This window comes from Dreissena polymorpha, chromosome 7, assembly GCF_020536995.1.
Source record: "Dreissena polymorpha isolate Duluth1 chromosome 7, UMN_Dpol_1.0, whole genome shotgun sequence".
Taxonomy (NCBI): Eukaryota; Metazoa; Mollusca; class Bivalvia; order Myida; family Dreissenidae; genus Dreissena; species Dreissena polymorpha.
In genome coordinates, this window is record NC_068361.1 from 73,923,197 (window position 1) to 73,946,968 (window position 23,772).

A 23,772-nucleotide genomic window follows, 5' to 3' on the forward strand; every position below is an offset into this window, starting at 1 on the left:
GTCCACTATATGGTGACAAAATCCGTTCTACGTGAGAGAATATTTAGCAATGCCACAGAAGTGTTTCATCAACGATTTAGAAGAGCTATTACTGTCAACGATGCTAAGTGGTCAAATCAATGGCATTTAGTGAGTAAAGTTCACCAATATTTAAAGCATCGATCAACCGGAATATAACATTATGAGATGGGTTTTTACTCACATCCGTTTTAATGAAAGAACATGAGGTGTACTTTACTGAAAACTAAGTAGTCATTTAATGTATTGATTGTTGAATAATTCAAATACTTAAACATATCTTTCCGACTCAAATCACGTATAGAAGAGAAGTATATTTCTCTTAAGGGAATTTTGCTTTATATGTATGGTATGGTTTAATGATCATGTTGATCATTGATTTATGAAACACTCTTGTGAGACTTTTGAACAGAGGTAAATAATTAAAATAAATTAAGCACAAAATGGATTTAATTCAATCGATTTGTATAACCTACTCAGGTTCGCCGAAGAGTAATTCCGTTTGGGAATGCAATTACATAAGGGGAAAATCCAGGATCATTATTCCGTTCATAGTTAATAGATTAATCGACCTATTTGACATTTGCCTTTACAATTTGAAAATAATGGCCACCAGGTCACATAAAAACGTTTCGGGTTAGATCAGTCCAAAAGGATAGCGAGGTGGATTGAAATAGGAGCAGGCTGCAGCGCCCTACTTTTGCTCTTGATTTTTCAATTGAATTGTAGCGGTTATGTTAATATCACAAAACAGATGTGGTTGATAAACATTTTTGTTCAAAGTGGAACACATGATTCATGCATGAAATGTATCTCAAATGGGTGGGGCATATGTCTTTTTTCACGATAATTAAGTCTAAAATCAATTTAGATGAATAAATGAATAGTTTTGTTTTAGAAAATGCTGCCCATCGTACGTTTGATACCTAAATACAAATTCACAAAAAAATAGTTCATCATTTTAGTTTGAGTGCAATGAAACAAAATGACTTCCAATTATTTCCACGCAAGATTGCAGTAATTATACAATTAATAATTGTAATACATTCTTATCAATTCATACATTATTCGTGATACTCTTGATACAGCATAAATAATACTATAAACAGGTTCCACTTCTGCTTTAACATCAATATGATAGGATTACTAAAATAACATATTGAAACTGCCACTCGCAGACGCGTGCGGATACAAATATTGCCTTAGTTACTATGTCTAACGGTGTATTACTGATAATATGTCTTCAATTGAATGTATCGATGGAGTTATGAAACATTAGCCACAAGTATCGTTTTAGCTTGTTATTTACTCAAAATAGACATGCTTTCTCAAGCATTCTAGCTGGTACCCTTAGTCCGCATGTAATTCAATATAAAATTGAATAAATCATAATTAAGATTGCTTATCAAATATTTATCTTTTTGTTCATGGAAAATGCAGCATGAAACATAACAGTTTTGCCATTTTCAAAATTAAATAAATGGCCAATAACAGTGATTTTAATAGTTGTACATATGACAGCTGCCACCAGAACGTGTCGAGATCAGCTGTTGGTTTAGGAAATGGTATACATTTAACAACTTTACTACTATTCTTGGATACCGACTGTTATATAAACTCCTTTCACAACGTCAAACCGTTTTCAATTTAAGATCGTTTGAGTAAAATAAACGAAATTCAGAACAAAAATATGTGAACAATAGGATGTCGTCTGAAAAGTAACACTTTAATCGTAAGATTTGTATTAACGTTTTGTGTCTTGCTGTACTGCCGCAATGCAGTCAGATTAACACCGTTGACAAAGACAAAACACGCAAGTCGCTTTGACAGTGTATTGCAACGTCATAAAGGGTAAAAAGCTACAACAAAAATAAACAAGACATTCAATATTCTGAATATCTCATAAAATGTACTAAACGTTACCCCATAACATCATTATCATCGTGAAAATAATTAGACACATGCAAATCGCATAACGTTTAAAGTGACCATATGGCCTTCCATAGTTAAGAAAAAAAGAACAAATGGGACTGGCCTATTCTGACTTAATTTCTAAAACTGCTGCATAGGAAATGAACGAAATCAATGCCAAAACAATACACAAATTGTAAAATGAACTAACATCGTTAGTGAGAAGCAGTTTGAACAAATTCGATGACTTTAACAACCCAGGAAAACAGTAATTATAATGACAAAATTACTACTAAGGGACACAACTTCTCAATTATAATGCGCAAAAACTATGCCGCACAATAAGACCGCAAAGCGTATGCAGCACACTTGCCACTAATATTTATGGTGTGTTGTTTAAAATGAGGTTTTCAATTGAATTTGAAAATATGCTTTATCGAAATTGCGATTGACCAGATTAACTTCAGAAAGAACGGATGCCCTTTATACCTTTATTGGTGTATTTTCTTCGAACAGGGCAAAATGCGATACCAATGATGTTGAAAAATACAACATTGTGTTAATCCATTTGTTTGTATAACAGTACCAACACTTGGGTATTTTATTTTTCAGCAAACTAGCCAAAACCCCTCCATGGGGATTGAACAAGCGTGGAACAAAGGGTTCACCGGAAGTGGTATCACACTGGCGATAGTGGACGACGGTATCGATACTTCTCACATCGACTTAAATTATGTATGTTGAAACTTAAAGGTGCCTTTTCACAGATTTTGGCATTTTTTAACTTATTCGTTAAATGCTTTATATCGATAAATGTAAACATTGGATCGTAAAAGCTCCAGTAAAAAATCAAGAATAAAATTTAAAAAAGGAAAAGAACATTGCCCGGACCAGGTTTCGAACCAGTGACCCCTGGAGTCCTGCCAGAGTCCTGAAGTAAAAACGCTTTAGCCTACTGAGCTACTCCGCCGAGTACATATACCTGAAGTATTTTATACCTTATATAAGCAATCTTCGTAGTTTCACAAAATTTAACGACAAAAACAGAACTCTCCAAATTATTCAATCGTTTCGCGTTGCAACGCTTTATAATTTTTAGGTTTTAAAATCGTCAAAAGATGCATATAATGGCTATATTAGACCATGGTAAATGTTCAGTATTACTGTTTCCTCACAAATATCATAACTAAAACGAAAATTTGCGAATCTGAAACAACTTTTTTCAATTTTGTCAATTTACCAAAGCGTGAAAAGATCCCTTTAATCTGCTGCTTTATAACACGGAACCGTGTTTGTACTAATATGTTATTTACTTTATGACAAGCACATACGATGAATACAAACAAGATGGCTTACATCATGCGTAGCGTTATACATGGTATAACTTTCAATAAAGCATCTCATAAGTGGTTTATGTTAGGATATGCTGTTTACATTCGAGTGCCAACCATTATAGTGAATAACCCGGGTTTGAGGTTGCCTATTGCGAAGCGTTTTTCACGACAATGTTCTAGTCAGCTTGTCTGTTGCGTAGGTTGTTCAATATGATCAAGTCTGAATCAGAGTGTCCGATATTCAATGTCGATTGGACCTTATTGTTAAAGTGAATGCAATTGTTTTTATATTTCTAGGATGCAGCCCTCAGTTTCAACTTCATGCAAAACATCGCTGATCCCAACCACATTAATGGCGATGAAGGGTAAGATCCTAATTGCATATTGGCTTCATAAATCTTTCAATATTGGGTGATAAGGAAAAAATCCTTCCTTATGTATGTATATAATATTGTGTAAAGGCGCAAATTTGTCCTGCAAAACTAAATTCTGAAACGATAAATCAAAACGCATATTATATATAACATCTAGTGGCAAAAACAGGAACAATCTTTAAGCTGTGAAAACAAAAAGAAAGACTTGTCCATGTGTCTCGGTACGATTTAATGTCTTCAGTGCCTCTTTATACGTGGAAGTAAAATGAAACATTTATCGACGGTAATATTGTTAGCTTGTAATCATGCTTTTAAATGCAAACGCTAAAATATCCATACGAATCAATAACATTGTCAACGTATCACAGTATCAAAAACTGACACAGAACGGTAAATAAACTTACCCCTTTATAAATTGTGGGTATCGCATGTAAGTGTTTCTTAGAACGCGAAGTTAAAAGACGATTTGTATTCTGGTTATCTCCGAACTGAACACGGTTGGTGGAGGCATAATTCCAGTAGCGTTTGGATGACCGAACTTAAGCGCTAAGACAGTTGCATTTTTTTCACAACACACAGATATACACTACTTCAATAGTCCGTGTCTTGTGTGCCGTCCGTCTTACGACCTTGTGGCTGAAGGTAAATCTGATACCAGTAAAATTGACTTTGTTCCGTTCCGTTCCAGGCATGGGACAAATTGCGCAGGTGTCGCAGCCGCGTTGAAGAACTCAGAATGCGTTATTGGAACGGCATACGAAGCCAATTTAGCTGGTAACAATGAAGAGGATCTTAAGTTGACTTAAACAACTATATTTGTTATGGATATACCGTATTGGCTTACTAAAATCCTAATCTATTTAGCAAACCATTTCAGTAACTTAGTCACGTACACCCGCATGAACACGCGCAGTTACACTCATACATTAACTGTTACACTTCCACAGTAACACACACAATCTCTATTTTTATAGGTTGTTTCACTTCTTAAAATATCCCGATTTGATGTATGCTGTCTGCGGTTACAGTGTATCAACTCATGGTGTTCAAAGTTTTGAGACTTCTTGATATACTTGCTGTGATGTCCGACCATAAATTGTAATTTCAATAAAATAATTGAGGCAAAGAATTGGTTTCGTAATTTGATCGAATTGCTTGGTCTGGTTGTTCAAAATATTTGTTGAAATATTCTGATATTGTGTCAAGTGAATATGATTAAGTAAGTAATTTGAATACTGTGAAAATTACACATTGTCCTCCACTACACGATTACTACCCTCTTTTATATTTGCCATCAGGTCTACGATTACTTGATTCCAAGACCGGAATGACGCCTTCGGACGAAGCCGCGGCCTTAACCTATAAGTTGTCTGACATCGATATCTACAGCAATAGTTGGGGTCCGACCGACTCCGGAATAACCGTGGACGAATTGCCCAGCGTCGTTAACGCAGCATTCGTGGAAGGCGTTGAACACGTGAATACAATCTAACCATTTTTACAAATTATTTTTGTTTGACAATGTAAACGATTTTGTTCTAAATATAAGCATCCTACTAGTAAAATGGGACACACAAATCATATGAACCTCAAAAGACTTGACTATCTTTCCATCTGTATTCTCTTAGAAGATTCCTCTACATGTTATGATGCTTTTATTTCTAAATATAGTATCAACGAATCGTATAAAGGTGTTTGTTCGTCAGAAACCGCTCTTTTTAACCAACTAAATCCGATCTTATATTATATAAAAAAGAACACACTAACCAACCGCATTGTATAGGAAACCGTAGAATAATATGAGTGTATTATACAATACAATTGGATGCTAAGATCGGGCGTTTTCAAATTAAGTTTTAAAACTCATATATATTTGGATTGAATGGTACAACACATTAATGATGTATAAAATGTTTCATTGTGTCACACTGCAGAATTAAGTTTGACTTTATTAATAGACATTATAACGTTTGGTACATAAGGGATCGAACCACATTTCGCTAAACATGCCACTTGTGTTCAACAATTAGTTTATCAATTCCAATATTTTATGCGGAAAACAAAACAAAAATCATTTAAGTTGGAAAACATTCAAAAAGCAATTTTAAAAGCTGGTTATTTAATTATTAAATGCATGTTAATATAGCATTATTTATTTAAAATATGGGCTCAGCGTGTCAAATTAAATTAGGTCGAACAACAATTGCTTTATCGTTGATAAAATGAAGAAAAACGTCTACCATTATAGGGCAGAGGAGGAAAGGGCGCAATTTATGTATGGGCTTCCGGCAACGGTGGTGATTTGAGTGACGATTGTCAGGCTGATGGATACACGATCAGCATGTACACTATTGCTATAGCAGCCGTGTCGAAATCCGGCACGCCCACGTCGTACTCGGAACATTGCTCGGCCGTTATGGCAGCGGCGTACAGTGGAAACATTGACAGCGATCCGAATGATCTGGCCATTGTGGGTAACAGTTTATCCGACGCTTGTGGTTACACATGGTCCCATGCTTGAAATTGTTAAGTTTTTTTTTGTTTAGCAATGTGCTGAATCAATGTATCAACTGTAATGCATTAAATGAGCCGTAAAAGTAGTTTTTATAATCGGTATTGTACAATCATTACTTTTCTTTTGATTACAAATATAATAGTATATCCTGTAGATTAAGAACATGTAGTAAAACAAAGGCAGACACACAACACAAACACAAACGTACCCGATATCCTTTGGCTGATATTGGCTCATTAATATGTTAAATCTGCTCGTCCACAAATACAATGTCAACGCACAAGTCTTTTTGAAGGACTGATCTTTCAGGATTATCAACTTTCCTGAATCATGTATTCTTGCATGTGTTTTTCTATGTATGTCACGTATATGCTTTCGCTTTTTTCAAAGATATAGCTTGTTAAATTACCCATTTACATATATAAAACATATTTTATATGTTCATTAAACTGTTTAATTACATATTTACATATATAAAACTTATTTTATGTATGCATTAAACTTTGTTTAATTGCTGTAACTAAGCACAGTTGCGGTTTAAAAATCAACTTTACGAACACATTTAGTTAAACATATGTATTAATTATCGAAATAAGTTATAAACACCTTTTTTATATTTCCGTATTTTAGATAACGACTGGTCCATCTAACACTTGTGTGGACGACTTCGATGGCACGTCTGCCGCGTGTCCACTAGCGGCAGGAATCATAGCACTCACGTTACAAGCAAAGTATATCTTTGACGTCATTATTGATTCGAGATATAGCTCGCAAACATCGAAGAGTACATCGCTCTTACATGACAAGCACAAACTAATAGCCAGTGCATAATCAGAGATATTCATTTAGGTCTTAATATATCTTGAACTTTATAGAACACAACCGGAATCATGGTTGCCCCATCAAATGCAAAGTTTGATTTCACCATCTAAATTAAGACTGGATGTGTTGGGAATTTAGCCGAAATCAAAGCTCTCATATAAGTGGTAACTTGTGCACTCTATACAGCTGGAAATCGTAATCACATTAAGGCAACACAGCTTTAATCAAATAACTCATGTTACATTCAAAGTATGTTTTCAACATAGCCCGATTTAAAAAAACACATATTACGGAGAATGTATCATTAAAAATATATTGAATTGAATCCCTAACCTAAAAGACAAAATACTATTCACATTAGAGACGAATTATATTCTCAACTTGTCTAGCAACGAAGGCTTCATATTGCATGCATAATATGTATTCAACATATCTGGAAATAGCTCATACTACACGTATGTATTCAGCGAAGGTACAATCAAAGCACTCACATTTGGGCAAAGTATCCATTCACCGTAGATGCAATCAACATAGCTTGAAATCATAACCCTTACATGACACGAATAGTATTTACAGATTATTTTATTTACTTGACATTATTAAAGTTTTGAGCGTTTTTGTCAATATCATGATTATGTGTGTTTATGTTCATTGGTTCAAATGATTCCCGGCTTCGTGTCATATAACATTATTTGGGTTATCATAAGCAAACATTACTCAACCTGAACTGTGTAACATACTGAGATATGTTTCTCCATATTCTTGTTTACTTCGTGTTTACGTCTCAATGTATCAAACTCGACATTAGCCAAAACAACTAAGACAAATGGTCGTATCTCAACTATTTACGAAGAAAAATTAGAGTTATTGTAAACTCTGGTTTGTTGTCCAAAATCCTACTCGTGTATTATGTACATATTTTGCACAATTTTAACCTGTCTACAGATTATATGAAGTATTGTTTGGTTTTTAATAAAGTTTAACGCGATAAAATCAAAGCTTAAAAGTATTTAGTCAAATTCCTTGGTTAAGATCAAGTTTGAAATATATAATGTTTAGTAACAATTGGACTTGTAAGGGAATGGAAAATAGACATTTTGAAAATGTATCAAACTTCTCACTCGCTTCTTGTTGTTTCAGTGACGCCCTTACGTGGAGAGACGTTCAGCATTTGATCGTCAAAACATCTGTCAGCGCCGGGCTAACTGGCGGTTTCTATAGTAACGGGGCTGGCAAACAAGGCATACATTTACATTGTGACTCATTAAATAAAACTAACTCAAACTGAAAGAGGTTAGGTCTTAATATACATGTATTACTGTAAGCCACACATAAACAGTGTTACATTTATTGCGTTACTTGTGATGCCTTTCCACAAGTTTTCTTAAATGGCAATAGCAAATGTTGGGTAAACTCCCTGAATATAGATCGAAACTGGTTATCGCCCGATTTAAGGCAGACATCGCTTTAAAAGCATCGCAATATGTACGTTCGTATAATTAGGTAATACAAAAAAAACATTCCTTCAAAACGTTATGCATTTTAAAGGGACTGTCAACCACGAATGACGAAAAAAGAAAAGTTCTAAAATACCGTTTTTTTACAATTGTTAGTTTATATTGATTAAAATATCACGACTGGTCATTACATTACTTGAAAAAAGTTCATATTTTCAGTTTTTTTCGGTAATAAAATTTCGCGATGTGAAATCGAAAGTACATCGCGAAAATAGGTGAAATAACGATATACACACTATAAATAACGCAAGTAGATTAATCATTTTATATTTAAAATATATCCAATTCACTATGCATGCACAATTTGCATTCCTGTGTTTACCACGTGACGACGATGATCAATCATCTGGCGTTATTTATAATTAACTGGTAGTTACCTGGTAGACATACCCATTAAATTGATTACCAAATATACTGAAAATATGAAAACTTAACAACTGTTTTCAAGTAATGTTATATACCAGGCGTGATATTTTAATCAATATAAACTAATAATTGTAAAATACACGGTATTTTACAACGTTTCTTTTCTTAGACGTCGTGGTTGACAGTTCCTTTAAAAGGGCCGTCCAACAGATTTCGGCATGTATAAAAGCTTGTCATTAACTGCTTAAAATGCTTTATATTGATACATTTAAACATTTGAACTAAAAATCTCCAGTGAAAAATAAGAAAACAGTTTTTAAAAAAGAAGAAAAAACGTTAACCTCCAGAGGGCTCGAACCACTGACCCCTAGTGTCATGGAAGCTTGGAGTAAATGTCTCCCTACTTTACCAATCGACCAACCACGCTCACGTAGAATCTAGAGGTATTTTATAGCTATATAAGCAATCCTCGTAATTTCCCAAAACATCGATTCGCGTCGCGTGGATAGTCCCTTTAACAATATCTAGATTTTGCCGAAGGTATATTACATCAATTTATATAAAACCTTAAGTTTGTAAGAGATGAACCTGTCATTGTACATACAAAAAGTTGTAATGAGGTCATACATTAGACTTCCTTATATAACATATTTACATGGCTACAGTTGAATATAGAAACTGCATACGATAGAACAGGTTAAATGTTGATCGTTTAAAAAACATTATTTTATCATGAACGTTTATTTTAAAAGTCGTATTAAATGAAACGATTAAACTTCAGATGGTCATATGTATATGATCGAATCATTTGCTTTATCTAAGACCCGTTTAAAACCTGATGTAAAAATCATACCATATAAACCGTTGCTATACAAATGTTAAATAAGTTCATAAATACTTTCATTGAGTTCATAGTCGTGTGTTGTTCTGATATTAACAGTGAATATTGTAGACGCCGCTAATGAAAATATTTAAAATATTAATATTTATTATTTATTAATGCATGGATTTATACTTTCAGTGAGTCCATATTTCGGCTTTGGCCTGATGAATGCAGAAAATTTGGTAGACTCCGCCGCAAGTTGGGAAACAGTACCTCCTCGCATCCTCTGCTATGCGTTCTCAACTGAATCAAGGTAAATGAGATAAACAACTATTTAGCAGACTGATTTTAATACTATTATGACCTGACACTATTTCTTTGATTGAAAAGCCGACTTAATTTTAAACTGTGCTGCTAATTGTTGTTTCGTTGTGAATAAACATTTTTACAACAAAGAATTTTCGTGTATTTTTGCAGGGAAAACAGCAATGGCGTAACAATCACAGACATAATAGACCTAAGTAAATGTAAAGTTCTCTACACAGAGCACGTGACCATAAAGGTTACATTCCAGTCCTCGTACAGAGGCGATACAAATATAAAGCTGAAATCACCCGCAAGCACCGTTGTAACAGTTCTGGGGTAATTTATTTATAAAAAAAATATTTGTAAACTGCTAGACTCAGTATCTTCAGTTGATATTTTTTTTACAAGTTTGCCCAGTTTATTTCTCGGTGTTTTACAATGTGTTTCCTCAAATACATGTATGCCTTTTCGATTTTTTTTAAACTGTGTTCAATATAAGGTCCTTACATATTAATGCCTTATAATTGTTTATATTGTATACCATACACGATAATAATATATATATATATATATATATATATATATATATATATATATATATATATATTGTAAAACATATTATACACTTGTATTTTATACATTTTAAGCAATCGAACCTTAGACGACGATGCTTACCAGATAACTTGGAGCCTTATGACGGTCCACTTCTGGGGTGAAAGTGCCGCGGGCTCATGGAGTGTAACCCTTTATGATGTCTTTGGGGGAAATAGTAAGAATACATTTCTCTAGTCATAAGTTAAGGGCGTATGTCGCAGTTTCAATGAACATTTTGCTACACCTAGAATTTGGTATTTTTTTTTGGTATTTAGCTAGAACCATCTGTTGTGGATAGAAAAAAAGAATAAAAATTATGGGTCACCGGTGTTGTTCATTTTTTATTCGCACTTGAACAACAAGCCTATTTCAGCATGCGAACAATTCACCAAAATGGTGATAACATAAAAACTTGAGTAAAGTCATCAGAAAAGTGTTGAAAACAACCTCTATTTCTCACAAAATATATCAGCCGGATTTAATTTAACTGCAAAAAATATATATATACATGAAACGATTTATTCATGTTTTTTATCAATTTTGAAAACAAAACAACAGAGTTTCACATTTGAAAATATATAAAATCCATCAAAGTCATTTTTATTTTTAATCTACATGCCTTCCTGCACCTAGATTTTTTCAAAATAATGTTTAATGAGTTATAACTTAATACACATATAAAAAACAATAGACCAGCGGGGTCTTTTGTTCACAAATGCAGTTTAACTGCATGTATTAACATACAATTTAAAAACAAAGTGGAAACCATGTACACGGTGCAGGGCAAAACACATACTAGCACATGTATGCCAATTAAAAAGTAGATTTAAATGTAAATGAAAACACAGGTTATGTGTAACAAGATCAGTAAAAGTAGGTAAATTCAGCATTCAATTTAAAACAGATGTTGACAATACATTTAAAGGGGCATATCGGCGGTATTAGTTGTAATTTTTGACATGACTTTACCAATGTTTTAATGTATGCCAATGCAAAAAAAAAAATTAAGTGAAACACAAATTATGTGTAGCAAAATCAAACAATTATAAATTTATACTGAACCAAACAAAAAACAAGATACTTGAATACATTTAAAGAGGCTTACCAATTTTGTTTGATATTCTTGACATGACTTTACCAATTTATTGTTGTATGCAATTGTAGATTTTAATTAAATGAAAATACAAATTATAAATGATGTATATCGAGATCATTACATTAGGTAATTAAGTATTCAATTAAAACCAATACGGATACAATACACTTATAGGGGCATATCAACGGTAATAATTGTGATCCTTGATATTACTTCACCAATGCACGGAATATTATTTGTATGCATTCATGTATATTAACGCAGTACCATATTATTGGGAATTGCTAGGAACATATATATGAAAAACAATTTTATTTTAACAATTCGTGTACGATGAAAATCTAATCCAACACAAGTATTTCATTTTTAGGAAAACGTTTACATACTACAAACAAGTTCGCATGTGAATAGAGATACTACAGAAGGCAATTATGGCGTATATGTAAAGCAATTATCCACTACCTACATGAACTTCGTTATTATTTTTTTAGTTAATGATAATCTATTAGCTGTTGAAAAGCCACAGTAACGTAATAATAATGTACTTAAATCAGTATTTTGTTTTTAAATCTAGCAATGACTCAGATATTTTAAAGTACAGATTACATTTTAAGAACGTACGCGGTAATTTTAATTATTTTGTTTTATTACATATAGCATAATGTTTGATAGATCAACCATTAGCTGATATTAAAATAAAATTTACATCGAGGGTGTTCTTATTATTTTTTCTGACCTTTGAAATAAACGACTATTTCAGCGTGTGGGTTCACGTCATTGCAAATATGCCTTAAAGAAAAAAACTGAGCACACAAGTGACAAACTGTTGAAAATAATGTTTATTCTCTTTTTATGATTTCAATTGTGTTTAATATAATAAAACATCAAATGGATTTCAACAAAGTTAATCGCAAAATTAAAAAATATATAATTTCTTACTTTCAACTTTTAAAACCTTCCCACATTTAGATTTCATTCCGAATGGCTCGTGGGTTATCAAAAAGAAATTAAGAAAAAAGATAAACAAGCAAATTCGTAGAATTAATATCCCCTGCAACATTTTGTTTGTGAAAGACGGGCGGACGAACTGACGTACGGACGGACAAGGCCAATTCTATATCTCTCCGCCTTTAGAGGGGGATATTTACTAAGTTACAGGCTCTTTTGTTCACAATTACAATTCAAAATACAAATCGCAGTCAAACAATAAATGCTAAGTTCCAACGCATCACGACTGAAAATGCACTAAATTAATAAACATCCGACCCTTTTTGCTCAATATAATGCGGGTCGTTGTTCTATCAAATGTTGGAAGAATATATCTTGCTGAAAATCAATTATATATTTTATTTTAAAGGCTGTTGTTTTTCCATTCCAGAATACGGGCCTTATCAAATTCTTCTATGCTACACGTGTTCCCATGTCTTGTCTTAAGTATTTCAGCGTGTCACAAAATAAAAAAAGGATTTCACTATATTTAGGTAGAAAGATTTAGATTGCAGTGCATTCGTGTAATATGACGTTATGTGTGTTTTATAACTGGGTTGCACGTGCGGAACCGGAGTACGTTCAAATACCTTGCTTAACGATTGACCAGCCTGTAAATGCCTTAGTGTACATAATGGTGTTTTTTTATTCAGTTACTTACCTAAAATCAACATGATGTTATTTTTTTCGAATCATTTTGTTAAGAGAGAAATAAATTAAAGGGAAAAAATATGCAAGCATTATATACACTTGAAAGGTGCACCAACATCCGCACATAGTTCAGAAGTATCAGAGCGTAGTGGATGAAAATGTGTAATTCATCAGATATTCTATGAAGTAAATTATCTCAAACAATCACTACATAAAAGTTGATATTTTAAGCCGTTGTTTGAGAAATTAAAGTTTTAAGATTTATTTTAAGCATAACATGAAACGTATATAACGATTTTTATTATGTTTTATATATAACACATATACTTCGATGGCATGTTTTAAATAAATAATGATTCAATGACAAATTTCTTAATTTGAAGGAAACCTTTTTAAATATGTCGTTATTGCGACACAACTATTTTCAGTTATAAGGAAATAATGACTGTTTTCCGTAATGCGATTCTTGCTTGCTGTTACAAACACGCGATAAAAAAGTGTTTTGTTGTCGCAAGAATGATTGTCGATTCTTACTGTGCTATTTAGGGGCTACAATTTTTGTATCAATCTTTTAAACTTCATTATACTTTATTCCTTTGTATCATTCCCTTATTGAATCATTGTGTACACACCGGTCTTACTGACCTGTGTTCTAACGCGAAAGGAATTGTGGGTATCACTTCTTTTACGAGTGAAAAGTGAAAGCGAAAGTAGGTCAGGTAATCGTGCTTCTGATAATCGCTATCAGCCTTAATAAAGATTCAAAATCACATTTAAACATAATTAAATAACATTTCCTTAAGCAACTTTCCGTTTAAAACACACAATAAAAACGATTTTTCTTTCATTTTTAATATTTTCATTCCTCCGCAGAACTACTTTGGCGAACTTCTACCACTACTACTACTACTACTACTACTACTACTACTACTACTACTACTACTACTACTACTACTACTACTACTTACTACTACTACTACTACTACTACTACTACTTCTACTACTACTACTACTACTTCTACTACTACTAGTACTACTACTACTACTACTTCTCCTACTACTACTACTACTACTACTACTACTACTACTACTACTACTACTACTACTACTACTACTACTACTACTACTACTACTACTACTACTACTACTACTACAACTACAACTACTACTACTACTACTACTACTACTTCTACTACTACTACTATTACTACTTCTTCTACCACTTCTACTACTGCTACTACTACTGGTAGAATTTTTACTACTACTTCCACTTCTTCTACTATTACTATTTCGTCTTCGTCTACTACTACTTCTACTACTACTATTACTACTGCATCTACTATTACGTTTACTACTACCTCTTGAACTGCTACTCATGTTTCTGTTACTGATGCTGCTACAGCAACAACTTCTACTACTACTTATGCTACTATTTATACTACAACTATAACTACAAATAAAAATGATAGAGCTAATAATAATTCTACTATAACTGTTCCTGCTTCCAGTTGCTGCAGCTGCTAATACTTATACTAAATCTAAGTATTTTTTTAGACATGAACCTCTACAGCTGGGAGCTGACAGTGTACGGTACCGTGACAGACCCAGTAGATGGAACGCCATCAGGTATACTACATTTAATTAAGGTTTATAGCTTAGTATTTGTCCTGCTTTTAAGGGGCCGTTTCATTCGCTCGTTAGTTTATTTAACTGTACACTATGATCTGGGTCAGATTGGTTTCCGTTCAATATCTATAAAAAATATAATTTAGTAGCTTTCGTTTTTAATAGTATTTGTATTAATGAAGATAAACGCTATATTTAATTGCATGTAAAGACATATTTTTATTTCTGAAATATGTAATTGTGTATATGTATCAACATGTACTAGCCTCATTTTCTGTCATTTAAATTTAAACACATTCAATAAAATGTGTCACGATGGCATAGGTATTTATCGAATTGTTTTGGGGATTGTGACAATTTGATGTGTATATTAACCAAACTGTGCAGTACTCGCAGCGTGTATGTGTTATGCCTACATCAATTCTTTCTATGAATGAGCCTTCATGAAATCTGTTTATAATGTCGAATTGATATTTTGTGCAAGCACTTCATTACGATTTGTCTAAGTTTAAATACGTGCATACTCTTACTTGGTCTATAATTGACAATATGCAGTAAATAACAAAACAGCTTGGTGAATTAACATAAAATAATGCTAGATGTACATAAAAATTCGATGATTTTATGTAACAATCAAAAACTTTAGTACATAAAACCATAACACATGCATATATAATAATAAAAAAATAATTTAACGATGTATATACATAAAAAATACAATAAGTACATAAAAACATAATTAATGCACATATAGTAATAATCATGTACAAAAAAACGACATTTATTTATTTAAAAGAGTAAAAACATATTTTCAAAAGGAAATATGAGGCAGGAACCTTATAATATTACATAACAATGACGCATTTACCAAATTAAAAGATGTTTTTACATGACACAAGTAAGGCAGGTCATAACTGATTAATTCATGTATATATCATATAAGAGCATTGACAAAATGAAAATTATTTTTTATTTATATTTTGATTGTTTTTATATGCATAAGTTACTAGAGTTAATGCAGAACATCTTGAATATTGTGACAATTCAAATGCGCTGAACAAACAGACACGTTCAAAAACTAAATGCCTAATGGCATACGAAGAGAACAAACATATTTGTATAAAGACGGTGTGTGTAGGCAATACAGAACAAATACAGACATAAAGCAAAGAATTAAAAGACAAGTGTCATCAGACAGAACTACTTTGGCGAACTACTACCACTACTACTACTACTACTACTACTACTACTACTACTACTACTACTACTACTACTACTACTACTACTACTACTACTACTACTACTACTACTTCTATTTCTACTACTATGATTGGAAAACGATATATCTCACTACTTTGTCTTAAATAAATCACATGTTTTCATAGCTGGTTCCCTCGGCGGAAAGTGTACGGAGTCGGGAACCTGTAGCGGATACATGGATGCCGGATGTTTAAAGCCCGGTCTGGTCTGCGTCCCATGTAACAATGGCTTCCGCACAGTGCATGGTTATTGCAGAGAAGGTATTCCATTTGCAGGTTTTATATAATTTTATTTTACTTTCGAAGAGCGTTTGAGTATTGATGGAAAGGTGTGTCATTCATGAGTTGTATTATTTTTATTTCACTACCACGCAGAGGATGATAATTGCGGATATGATATGCCATGAATATGTGTTCCATTTCTTTTGTTTTATTTTGATTTTGACTTATGTTCAGTTCATGGTAATTGAACAGAAATTATGTCACTTAAAGGATATTTTAATATTTTCTACAAGGTCCGTTAACTGCATGTTTATTTCTTACAAGATAGTTCATGTATGGGTGTTGTTTTTCTTCCTCACAGTAAATAGTTATTGCAGAAAATGTAAAACAATTCTTATTAGAAGATGTGTTCATTTTTAAGGTATATCACAAAACACTATGATAACTTGTTAGATATAAAGATAGAATAAGTTTAAGTCATAAAATCGAACCGTAACAAAAACGTATCATTGTATTAGCGTTATGTAAACTATTGACTTAATTTGCTACTTGAATGCTTTAATTAACTTTGAATTTAATTAATGTAAAGTTGTATTTACATTTAAAACAATATACACCGTGGTGGGATAAATGAACAGTTTCACAGCACAACCACCTTTGGAAAAAGAATATTCGGAAATATCCCCCAATGAAGTCCATACGTTTTTTTTTAAAGAATATGTCATTTAAAGAAATGATCATATATAAGTGATGAAAATACAAAGAATCAAAAAATCAAATTTACTTCAAAGTTTTTCTGTTTTAAGTACGATAGTGAAGACCAATACTTATTTTCCGTTTAGATGGCACAGAAGGCGGCTTTTGTGATGTGAGCATTTTATGTCAGAGCATAACCGGAGGTTTAGAATGCAAGAGCAACATTTGCGTTACGTCCGGTAAGATAATAAGAGGCGACAACCGATCGCAACGTTTAGATGAAGTAACAATTCCTCATATGTCAGTTTTAGCTTGACTCTCGTTATAAATACCAATTAAAAAATGTTTTGTAGCCAGTAACTACGGACCCTTATGACATTACTGCATTAATTTGAACGAATCACACGCGAGTTGTTTGATAACGTACCAATATGATATGTATTGTAGAAAAAAACATAAATTATCGTATTCTTGAATGAAAAGTCCCGATCGGAAAAAGTTAATTTAATATTGTGTAGTAAAACTTGTTAAATGTTATTTTGCACAGAGTCCTCGTCAGCGAACATTGGTCTTATTGTTGGAGTCGTCGTCGGCGTTGTCATGGGCCTCATTCTTATTGGGATCGTGATTTACGTCGTATGGCAGAAGATTGGCAAAATGAAGGTGCAACCCTTTGTCATAAATGGTGCTGACAGAAATGCTGGATACACGAATGCTGGTTATGAACATACTTCTGGTCTAGGTGGTAGTAGTAAAGAAGGCACTGTCCATAGGTCGACTGCTGGCGGTCCAACTATAGTCGGGCACTCGATGGGTGCCACATACAACCTTCCGCCAATCTCTAACGCGCATACTTTCTCTTGATTTGTGTTTAACCAATAGTAAACGAATATATTAGCACGTGATTTTCTTTCCACCCACTGATTATTGACAACCAACTCCCGCGTCTTCTATCAATTGTCGACCATAAGATCTCACATTATACATTTTGCACACAAAAGCAATGTACATCTTGAACTTGAAGTAATCCTGTCAAAAATACACATGCAAAGTAATTTAAATTGTTTTAAAATCATAAAGGAGTTGTGTGTAGCAACTCAGTGGATTGAAACTTAAACGTTTGTTTGCATTTTGGCAAAAATATGTCCCTGTGTGTACATGCTATTCTCGTGATACACAGACAGTTTCGTGTGAAACGATGAATATTTAAATTTGATACGATCCCACATATTTAATTTTGATCCTAAGATAGTGTCATGCTTTTAGACGTTGATGTTTACATGTGTTTGCAACTTGTGATAACTTAAAATTAGTAAATGGTTATTTGCAAATGTAATTAGTATTGTTGGATGTGTTTTTTCTGATGATGAATATTTGTTATACAAATATGCTATTTTGCGATTTTTTAACAGCACAAAATACAACTTGTTCTCTGTACATACATATTTTGCTAAGATTTATTTTAATGTTAACTAATTATCACATATGTTCGTCCTATTTTCCACACGCAATAGTATCATTTAAAGGCAAATAAATTTTAGTATGAGCTAGCTATGACCGATTTAAAAAGTATAATCTACTTGTTACAAACGTTAAACGCAAGTGTTGTCATAAACTCCTGTTTTGGATCAGTTTGTCACACGAATTAAAATAGCTGGTGGATACGTAAGACTTATTGTTTTCACAATATTCAACTGGAAGATAATAATGATCGAATGGAAAAAATACAGGCTTTTTAAAAATTATTTCATCTTTTAAACATAATAATTCGGACATAGATTGTTTAGAAGCAAAATAATTATTCCATGAACAAAAAAGAACAATGCAACACAAACACAGCAACAATTGTGTATATTCATGAATGAATGAGTAGTATTAGAAAGTCTAGGATTGGGTTACCATTTAGGGTTTATTGGATAACCTGCAAAAAACGTGTACCTGGCGCTTATATATTTCCCTTTTTGAACAAGTATATTATACATTTTCGAAGTTCTATTTATATAGTCCTACTGTCTACTTACTAAAACATACGCTGGTTCGAGGTCGTTAAACAATCTTGTTTATTCGGATAATCAGGAAGCTACGACGCCATAGGAATAATAATACGTTAAAGTCTTTCCGCCAGACCAGCCATACAGCATATGTGTACTTGGCGTGACATGTTATGCCGATAATAATAACGTAACTTCTCAACCATCAGAATTTGGCACACAGTCCGTTTTTAATGGAAACAATTCCTCATTGTGACACACTAACATGATTTCTCTCCTACTGGTACCGTACAGTGCATCGCTATCAGAACTTATCGCACGCATGAACAATAAAATAATAATGAATACAATGTAAAGCATGTATAACTATTAAAGTTCAAAATCGCATACAGACGTGTCAACATTAAACTATACTTTTTTTGTATCGCACACATATCCTCGCGTTTAATAAATGACCGTGCCAGTTAAAAGACGTATGCGGAAGGTTTTTGAATGTCAACATGAAAATTGGGGCATTAATCCATTCACAGGTTCGTCACAAAATCATTTCTTTACTGCAATATCATAAACTAATATGCGGTTAGCGACACATGACAACCGTGATGGCATGCGAATCGCAAAGCCCGTGTGAGTAACTGAAACGTCATTGTCACTATTGCATGTCAAATATTAAGTATGGTGAATCTCTACAGTTGGTCCATAATGAAACTTCGTCAATATATTACAATTATAACAATCAAATTTTGTGATCACCTTGTTAGATCGAAGTGTCTGGTAAATGTTTCCATAGGTCAAAAGTAAAGGTTCCACATACAGGTCAAACATTAAGTATGGAAAGAAAACACATTGTCATTGTAATGTCTTGATTTGTATTAGACAATTAAAAATAGTTGGTCATCGTTGTTTGACGCCGTGTTGTGAGCTACATATTTAATATTAAACTAATGCGAGCAAAACAATTGATATTGCATGCAATTTAAAATTAAATATTCATATAAAATAATAACATACACTTTGGTTTCAGGCAAACATGTTTCTGCCACATCCTTTTTGTCTGTCAAAATATGTGTTTCTTGGACGCATGGACGCACGCTTCTGTGTCTTATCTGTTATTATGCTCTCCGTTCAAACGTCCGTCCGTCTGTTCTTTTTTGCTGAGAACCTATCTGAGGAAGTATGGAAGAGATTCAAAGAAACAGTGCTTCACGAACAATAACGAAGTGAAAGAATAATAATTTTATCTTTTACAAAGTGTTTCCTGATGTTTATTTAATTGTGCGAAGCATTACTTCCTTAGTTTGAAAGGTATTGAAACAAAACTTCGTACAGTAATATAACACTTTTGAAGGAAGTGCAGATTACAAGAACTTTAATTTTCTTATGAATACTTTAGGCATTATTCTGTTTATCTGTTTTGCAAATTCCGTTTCTCGTTTTGAGATAAACGTTACAAGTAATCAAGTTTTCAAGTTAACCTTCATATGTAAATAGATTTTTAACAAATAATCCGTTTACAAGGACCATAATTTTCGCTTAAATCTTTCAGAGGTATTGACCTTGTACCAAGCAAAAGTATTTTAGCGATCAATATAAACATACATGTTTTATTAGAGGACATTGAGAGGAAGACATGGGGGGACAACAACCTTAATTCTGTCTATAGTATTTTGCATTATTACCATAGGTCTGTTTTTGTGCAAAATATTACTACTATTACTACTATTAATCTGGTGAAAAAATCATTAAAACGCATTGAATGGATCCAAAAGAAACTAAATTTGAAAAGGAACAGCATCTTAATTTGACAAGGAACGTTCAGGGGAGTTGGAGAAAAAAGTACCTGAGCTCAATGTTAAATATTTTCTTAGCCTTTTTTCTTGTGTTCTCTATAACTTATTTTCATTGCAGGCAGTAAATGAACAAACTAACCTAATACAATTCAAGTTTTCAATCAAGAATGCCTGCATTACATCTGAACGAGCAAAATAATGTTCATACCTAGACATTTCTTAAACAAATATTTGTTCCTTAATGAATATTAATATAAAAAATGAAGCGGCGGTAACAACTTGTGTCGATAATTTGGAATCATTTTAACATAGCGCTTATGTAAGATTGCTGAATGGTGAAGTTTTAGTTAGTTGATAATAATTATTGAAACTCAAATTAAGAAAATCCGTAAACATGTTTTTTTTCAAAATGACATATTGCCTTCATTGTTTACTAACAAGTGGAAGTTTTTTTGTTAAATTAAGTGGAATGTCCCTTGGGATATTCTTGTTTTACGGACGTATGTTTAGTTATAATATGTAATTAAGTTATTATGTTTTTAAAAAAAACAAGCCACCAAATGTCTATTGACTAAAATAGTACTGGATGTTTCAGACAGGCTATTTAGCATTACATCATTATTTCTTCACGTGTGTCAAGCACAAACCATATGAGCAATATACTGTTCTGCGTACATATTCAGCGACTCAACATTTTCTTTAAACGACATACTTCACTGAAGAAAAAATATTAATATTTTTAAATTATTAAAGGAAGTCACACTCCATGACTATGAAATCGATTTTTCAATATAAAACGTTTTGTACGTGAAATATTATGTATAGAAATGAATGTGTTTGCATTGATACGTAAATTAAAACGTAGTGTGCTTATTCGTGCGTCTGTGAGGTAGCTAACACAAGTTGTATGTTGTATGATTATTTTGTCGACAAAACCTACCATTGTCGCTTATGCGACTCTTCTTTTTTAATGATTATTGAAAGTGTAACGGTATATACAGTGATTGCTTAGAATGTAGATGTTCTAATTGTTGACTGGCTTATCAACACGACGATGTTGAAACGTCATCGACCACTTGTGTGTTATGTTACTATTGAGTACACGTAACAAATGGGCTTCATCATGATTGAACCTATCAGCTACACTATGAGAGCGTACACTGCAATTACTTTTAGGAACACATTGCGAGATCAGTTGCGATAAGAACAAAAACGATTCTACGACGGAGCAAATTAACATTAAAGTTGTGCTGAATATATGTCAATTATTGGTAAAAAAGAATCAATTCTGGGTTGATTAAACAAGTCTTAAATTTGGAGTTTTATTCGCAATTGCTACAATATGATTGTAACAATAGAGGTAATCGATTGGTTGAAACTGTTCATATGTGTATTTATTCACAGAAAGATTTAGTATCTTTGAAGATGTCTAAAGAACGCTTTTATAATCGGGATCGGATCGAATCCGTGACCTCCCGGTCGCTCGGTATTTATCATATCTACTAGGCCACGGCGACTTATGTACCCAAATGGACGAAAGTGTCTATACATGTACCTCAAGCCAAACCTTCGCAAAGGACATGTATAAACTTCTGCTTAGTATTTTGCATCACTGCTCTATATGTTCTTAAGTTGTTATCGTTTTAAAAAAACTGGTACAATAAGCGAGAAAAGTTCTATTTAGGCAGTCACAGTAAATTTCAGTTTTACGCTGGCAGTAAACTCTAGCATATGATTTTCGAATAAATAAACTCATTTTACCTTATGATCATATCTTGTTTTTGATATCGATTCAGTAATAATAATTAATAAATTAATTCAGTATATATTCCCTCTTGAATATTATAAGTATAATACAATAATTTAGTTCTTACTTTTTATGTTTATTAAACGAATTAACATATTGTTTCGGGTTAAAAATGTCGCTTAAACGCAGGGTAGAACGCATTTTTATACCCTTCGGATGCTGCAGATTGGTTTGCAACCTATCATTATCGTGAAGCATGTATGGCAGTAATACAATAAGGTCATAACAATACAGGGCTTAAATCTAGAAAACAAAAATCAAATACATGTTATGTATAATATATGTTTCATATCAGAAGAAGTTAAACTATATACTTAGCAACATTCAGTTGCTCTAAATACGCATTTATAACAATGCGAATCCAAAAGAAAATTCAATAAATAATTTTGCAAGAAGCCAACCAATAGTTAATCGTAATATCTCACTGCGGACGCTGTAGAAGAAGAAGCCACGCTGTGAAAACTCCAAGGTCGCAATATTTTCGCCAACAAGAGTATATTTCGGACTCGCCGATGGTCGATTTTGCCGACCTCACATTCCTCGTGTTGATCGACCGATACAAACCGGTAGAACATAAGCGTCTCTGGCAAGAAATGTGACCTGCTATGCCTAGAGGACATTCGTATATCTTATGTTTGTTCGAAGATAGATTTTCATAGTAGCAATGGGTGTTTCACTGATTCACTCCACAATGTCGTCTTTTTCTTACTAACTGTTTGTTCAGTTCTGTTCATAACCAGCTTTCCTTTGTTGCCTTGGATTGACCTTTAATAGGTCTGACATTGCTACTGGACTGCGAGACTGTCCTTGAACCTTTTTCAGGTGCTGGCTGTGAATTTACTTTCCACCCACGACCGTTAGACGTGGATATAGCGCTGAACTAGTGTATTTTATTTATAGCGTCAAATGAAGTTAAGTAGTTTTGGCCGTTATATATGAAATATTTCTTACGATTACAATCTATGTGTGCAAGCCTTATTTTGCAATCGTCCTTGAAATCTAATATTATATCAAAATACGTATTTTAAAAAAGTAATTTTAAAAAGGCCATTATATTTCTATTTGTC

At 33.0% G+C, this 23,772-nt stretch overlaps 1 protein-coding gene across 1 annotated transcript in view; it reads left to right on the forward strand.

Annotated features, from left to right (window-relative positions):
- LOC127839832 (furin-like protease kpc-1) overlaps window positions 1-18,616 on the forward strand; it is a 21,379-nt gene extending 2,763 nt beyond the window's left edge. The window contains exons 3-17 of the mRNA XM_052368220.1: window positions 1-129; window positions 2,542-2,664; window positions 3,561-3,628; window positions 4,326-4,411; window positions 4,936-5,114; window positions 5,886-6,107; window positions 6,783-6,883; window positions 8,115-8,215; window positions 9,879-9,993; window positions 10,158-10,322; window positions 10,634-10,755; window positions 14,869-14,940; window positions 16,326-16,460; window positions 17,264-17,356; window positions 17,665-18,616. The exon at window positions 1-129 is cut by the window's left edge and continues 24 nt beyond it. Coding sequence (XP_052224180.1) covers window positions 1-129; window positions 2,542-2,664; window positions 3,561-3,628; window positions 4,326-4,411; window positions 4,936-5,114; window positions 5,886-6,107; window positions 6,783-6,883; window positions 8,115-8,215; window positions 9,879-9,993; window positions 10,158-10,322; window positions 10,634-10,755; window positions 14,869-14,940; window positions 16,326-16,460; window positions 17,264-17,356; window positions 17,665-17,981 — 2,028 coding nt within the window. The 3' untranslated portion in view covers window positions 17,982-18,616. The remainder of the gene's footprint in view (window positions 130-2,541; window positions 2,665-3,560; window positions 3,629-4,325; window positions 4,412-4,935; window positions 5,115-5,885; window positions 6,108-6,782; window positions 6,884-8,114; window positions 8,216-9,878; window positions 9,994-10,157; window positions 10,323-10,633; window positions 10,756-14,868; window positions 14,941-16,325; window positions 16,461-17,263; window positions 17,357-17,664) is intronic.
- The last annotated feature ends 5,156 nt before the right edge of the window (window positions 18,617-23,772 follow it).